General features: G+C 38.0%; 1 protein-coding gene across 2 annotated transcripts; it reads left to right on the forward strand.

Annotated features, from left to right (window-relative positions):
* Positions 1–465: 465 nt before the first annotated feature.
* On the forward strand, positions 466–6173 carry LOC105201731 (class E basic helix-loop-helix protein 22). Of its 2 annotated transcripts, none has more exons than XM_011169890.3 (5): positions 466–945; positions 1459–1656; positions 2076–2311; positions 2491–2714; positions 2797–6173. In XM_011169890.3, the coding sequence occupies exons 2-5, from the start codon at positions 1519–1521 to the stop codon at positions 3027–3029; spliced, it is 831 nt and encodes a 276-aa protein (XP_011168192.1). In that variant the 5' UTR covers positions 466–945; positions 1459–1518; the 3' UTR covers positions 3030–6173. The 2 variants fall into 2 exon arrangements, with proteins under 2 accessions (XP_011168192.1, XP_039312754.1); XM_039456820.1 differs by lacking the exon at positions 466–945 and adding an exon at positions 1005–1104.

Raw genomic sequence — 6173 nt, forward strand, 5'->3', positions numbered from 1 at the left:
ATAATTGAAATTATTTTGCCAAGATTTAATTAATATTAGAGCCAAACTCTTTTTTCTTAGTGTAAAGCAAATTTTTCCTCAATAATAATTTTATTTGACATTTTATCTTTGTTTATAATTATTAATTTCCAAACCATCTTTTCGAACTCCAAAATTGCTCCTACTTTTTCTACGGAGAACAAATTTTTATAAACACCTACGTGCATTTCTTACGAATAGCTCTCGTTAAAAAGATTTAAAAGTGCACGGCGTCCTTACGTAAAATGTATTTCTGGCAACTAGCGACTTCTCTCGCTTCCCTTGGACACGATTCTCCTTTCCCGATGGTAACAAGCTGCTCATCCGGGAGTAGATCTCCGACCCGATCCGCCAGAGTACGCCAGTCGATGGTCCAGCACAGCATCCCCCGGTCGTAACGGGCGCACCCTCTGGCACACGACGGCCGAATTAATTCGGGGGTTGCGCACCCTCCTGCGCAGAATCCACCAAACAACGGGTGAGAGACGCGTGCGTGCCCCCGACGCCTGGGACGTCGGGCGCGATAATTTCATCAACGACGATTTCTTCATCGGAGATCATCGTCGCGAAACGGGAAACTCAAGAATTCGTCTCGAGCATCCTTCGCGCGAGACGAAGATCCCGCGAGGAAATCGCCCGAGGGCTTCACGGGATTTTTTTTTTCACCGAGAGACACAGCTCCAGCAAATTAAAATGGCTGTGTCTGACTGTCGAGTCGGGTGATTTCGACAGCGGCGACAATAGAAGAGGCCACAGGGTATCACGCGGGGTCGTGATTCTTGAAAAATCGTTTGTCGAGAAAACGCAGACGGAGGGATGACCCGGCGCTGCGCGCTGGAGCGCGAGAAACTTCGCTGAGCGCCGGATTCTACACTCCGCCGGGGGAGAGACACGCGCGGAGGGGGTGGAAAAAGAAAATCGTCGTCGGTAAGTGTTCCGCTTGCTATTGATTGCATTAGAACGACCGATGACGCCTCCCGCCCCCCGCCTACGAATGGCGGCGGTGATGCTAGTTTGAGAAATACGAAATGACAATAAATATTTTCCTTCGGAACAAGAGAAAATAAAATTTAGAGTCGTTGAAAGGTAAAACTATCATGTTTATGAGATCTAACGTTGACTTTTTTCTTTAAAAAAAAAAAAAAACCTGCGAAAAAATGTAATAAAATCACTTTTAGGAATTTATGTACATATATCATCGAAAAGTGTGGAAAGCTTAAAATTTCAATTAATTGCATCAACAAAATAAATTCCAGCGAGATTAAACAAATTATTCGTGTGAAATAAACAACGAAAAATAAAATAATAAATTGATTAAAACCGTATGTCAAATTTGTTTAAAGAAAATGCAAAAAGATTTAAGATAAATTTATTTTTGTCACTACTGTAATTTAGTTAAACGAGATGGGATAAGTGTAAAGTTGAAATTTACGATTGCAGGAATTAAGAGCAAGAGGGAAAGGATTTGTCGGGTAAATTGAAAAAGTGTCCTCGCGAGAAATGAGATCCTACGACGGCGAGAGCAGCTCGACAGAGGACGACGATCGTAGGGAGGGCCTGCCGGAGGCGCATCTGCAGCAAGGATCCTGGCAACGCACTGCGTCGCATCCTACTTGGGCCTGGGAGCATCGCAATGCCGTAAGTAACGCAGGATATGCCTCGAATTAAGCACTGACAAACAATTTTAAGAATAACCAAAAATAAATATTAAAAGAAAGAGAATAATGATATTTTCTAAAAAAACAATAAAACTGATAAATAAAATTTCTTACTCAACGATATAAATACTTACAAATAATATAATATATATTATATGTAACAGTTATATTATTGAGTGCATAATTATAATATTGACGTTACTTTGCTATTAATTAATATTTAAATGGATAAATTGCAGAGTACAAGATGAAATATATTTGGAATAAAACAGAAATTAATTTAATTCATTGCATTATACATATAAATATGTATAATGTAAAAATGTAAATAATAAAGATACGTGTAAAATATTAATATATTTTTTATTAAAAACTGCAGTAAAGAATTATTTCTTCTAGCATCCGCTGCCTCCACAATCTGCGGCAGCCCTCGAGTCTGTATATTCAACACCAGGCGCTTCGCACCCGGGTGTCTCGGGTCCCCCGGCGGCGTATTCATCGGAGCACACTCAGAGCGCACCAGGACGAAGGACTCCGCTGGGTGCCGTGGGTCTCGGTGGCTTTTACTTTCAGCAACAACCGCAACCCCACGCCTCGTCGAGCGCATTGTCCGATGAAAATCGACCGGACGAGAGGTACTCAATTTAAATTAAAATAAAGGAAACAGTTAATTTAATTTTAGAAACACATTTTATTAAATATAATATATTCAATAAAATATGTCTGTTTCTAAAGAGCGTTGGTAAAGTTTTAATCAAAATACAAAACGTAAATTAATAATATTGATACATATGCAATTCCGTAAATCTTTTAGACCCACGGGTTCGCGACTGAACTGCCCTCCGAAATCGAAGACAACTCGTCAGGGGAAGAGCGTGAGGCTGAACATTAACGCGCGAGAGCGCAGGAGGATGCACGACTTGAACGACGCCCTGGACGAGCTCCGTTCCGTCATCCCTTACGCTCACAGTCCCTCAGTGAGAAAGCTGTCCAAGATCGCCACCCTCCTGCTGGCGAAAAATTACATTCTCATGCAAGGTAACGACGCGAATACCTTGTAGTTTAAACTTAAAGTTAGAGATTGAATTTTAATCGACTGACTGCTCTGTCGCTCGCGCAGGAAACGCCTTGGAGGAGCTCCGGAGAGTGATCGCCGTCCTGCAGTCGCCGCACGCGCACACAACCGCCCTGCCGCCCACGCCGGTCTCCTACGACCTCCTGCAGGGATTCCCCGGCAAGTTGTTCCAAGGGGTGCAGGGGTTGCAGGAGATGCAGGGGTTACCCGCGAACGAGCCTCAGATCGTGACCGGCCCGCCCACCGACGGCACGGTCGCCAGCGGAGAGTCGAATTAAGGAGTCAATTTTTGTCCTTTCTTTTTCCCCGCGCGACTTCATCTCTTCTTTGGTTTTCCGCATGAAAGATCTGTGAATCGCTCGCACGCGAATACATGCCACGGAATTAAAAAGAGAATGTCGGAAAGAACAGCAAGAAGTAGAAGTCAAAGAAGTTTTTAGAAGCGAAAAGAGCGACGATCGATAAACGATGAAGATATCGTGCGAGATTTTTTAGAAGATATAGAGAGAGATGCTTTCAGAAAACGCCTTTGGCTACGAAAGTATTAATTACTAGAGTATTATAAAGTGCTAATTTCTCGAGAAAAAGAGAGAGAGAGAGAAAGAAAAAAGAAAAGAAGGGGGATTAGTCTTTTAAATATTAAGAATCTTATTTATCCGATTAAAATGAGGAAGGACGAACCGTACAATTTTATCTTTTCCGTATAGAAAACGAAAAAGAAAAATGTAATAAACCGTTCCAGAAAGAGAGAAAAGATGTCATACTCAAGTAATCAAAGATAAACACGAAAAGAGAAATGTTGAAACACAGGAATCAATTTATCGACAGTCTAAAAAAAAAACAACTTCTCAACGAAAAAAATAAAATGTACGGCGATTTCAAGTATCACCAATTCCCTCCAGCGGATTAATTAAGCTCGTCCAAATAAAGTCTGGACGGAAGCATTGTGAAAGTATTGCGAAAGTACTAGCGATTAAGAGAATAAAACACTGTCGCGATCTTACAGTCAATAATGCAGCAATAAGACGACGGCGCCGTTCTCATCCATCCGACGATTTTCGAAGAGACAACAAGTTTTCCGATCGCTCAATAATTCTTTATGAAATACACTTCCTTCGTGGGAAGAAAGCGCAGATTTTCTTCTGGAGGAAAATTCTTCTTATTGAATTTGATAGCCGTTTTAAAAATGTCGAGCCAACAGTAGAGGACTGAGGATTCGCGAGGATAAAGAGATCGCAAAAAAAGGGAAATTTAGAGAAATTTGGTACTGATAGTTATTTATTTATATTTATTTCGTTAGTAATTTTTTAAACACTCGAAATAAGTTAATTAATCTTCTGCAAACCAGATGAAAAAAATCATCATGGCAATCATCATGTGGAATTTCTTACATGCCACCCACGCTATAAATATACCAATTGCCTCTTAAGGTATACAAAATAAAATAATAAAAAAAAAATAAAATCTTTAATCTTTTAAAAGAAAGAAAAAGTTATAGAAGTTTAAATGCTAAGGAATGTCGCACCTCATCCAGCTCATTGAAGATGAATTCATTTTAATCAAATAAATATCGGTATTAAATTTCTCAAAAAAAGGTTCCAGGAGGAAATACAAGGAATTTGATTTCTGAGGCTTTCCGGTTTTCGAGTCGAACGGAAGGACGAGAACGTCGCCAAGACTCGGGACGCGAAGTGCTCCCGGGTCTCGTCCTGAAACACGATAGTCAATATTAGTATGTGATACGTATGTCGAGGAGTTCTAGTCGTATATACAACATAAAGATGTTGAATATTCATATACACATATACGGTATATATACAAAGTGTCTGATAATTGCTGACACAACGCTCGTGGACAAATAGAGCGAACTAAGCTAGTGACTATGCATGAGCGGCGGATTGCTGTTTACAGAATGCTCCTCTCGTTGTCTACACGCGCACTAAACTAATTTTAATCGCTAGACTGTTTCTTATCGCCGACGTGCACGCAAATCTTCATAAATTAATTTCTCGAAAATTGCGAAAATCGCAAAATTGCACAGGAATTTTTTTAATCAGTTTAATTCGCTCTATCTATCCACAATCGTTGTTTCAATAATATAATTATCAAACACCTTGTATACATATATATATACACATATATACATATACATATATATATTTAATAATCTAAACGAGTCATTGACTTATGACTTATTTATATACTTAAGAGTCTACTATACAATGTGCCAATGATTTGTCCGCTTCTCGAGAAGCGTACGAGTGAGAGAATGCGATGTGAGTAGCGAGAGAGAAGCATGGGATTGTGTGGAAAGAGAAAGAAAATTATTTATTGTGCTATTTACATGTAAAAGATATCGTGCGATTTTCTTTCCTTTTTTTTCGCGACACCACCCTCTTTCGCCGGAGGGGAAGGTGAGGGCTAAGCAGCGTCTCAACGAAGGTAAAAGAAAGATATACCTGTTGTAGAGTGTAGGTAATAATTGTTTAGTGCTCTCGAATAAAATCTATTTAAGAAAATCGCATCTCGATGTCCGACGCGCACACTAAATTGTATAATTATCGAAGTATCCACTTTAAGTTCACTTCATTATTTTATTTTGTTACACCTTTTACTTTATTTTGTTTTCTTGCGTCAGGTTTTTAATTTTCACATAATGACGTATTGTACACGGAAAGAATTTACTCTCAAAATTACCATGATCTTGGGATAACATGGTGCTTTGAAGAATTTTACTATAATTTTAATAAGATTTTAATAAAATTTAACTAAACTCTTTTATAATATAAAACAGTTTGGTTAAAATAAAGGAAGATAGATAAAATAGTCCAATTTTGCCTATTTTTGTTTAATAAATTTATGTGCTGAATATTTTCCTGACAAATTAAAACTTTTAAATGCAAAAATTAAATTCAGCAATTTAAATTATAAAATAAACATAAAATTATAACAAAGATACTTGTAATTCCAAGGGTAAAAATCTAATTACACATTTTATCTATCATCTTTATACTAAAATTTGAAATGTTGTTCCACGACTATTTAATTAAAAAAAATTCTATTTGGCTGCATTTACACCCTGCATTCGGGCTACGGCTTGTACTTCAAATTTGACCTAAAATTATTTAGGCCTTCTGATGTAAACATTTGGTAGGTAATAGTAAAAAAAATAATGTCTGAGACAGCTCCTTTCCTCCCTCCGTTTCCTTTGCCTTTTTTACTATACTGTTGACAGCAATCATCAATAGACTAATTATCAAATAGCTTTTTTAATTTATTAAAAATGCGTTTGCATACTTACCTATTACAAGCAACAAAATTTTCTCCGTTACAGATAGAAATTTATCCCAATTGTAGTAAAAAAAGAAATTTGGCATAAAAGTTTCGTTACTTCAATCACTTCTCTTTCGTACAAATCTATC

Source organism: Solenopsis invicta, chromosome 13 (assembly GCF_016802725.1).
Source record: "Solenopsis invicta isolate M01_SB chromosome 13, UNIL_Sinv_3.0, whole genome shotgun sequence".
In the NCBI taxonomy this organism is placed as follows: domain Eukaryota; kingdom Metazoa; phylum Arthropoda; class Insecta; order Hymenoptera; family Formicidae; genus Solenopsis; species Solenopsis invicta.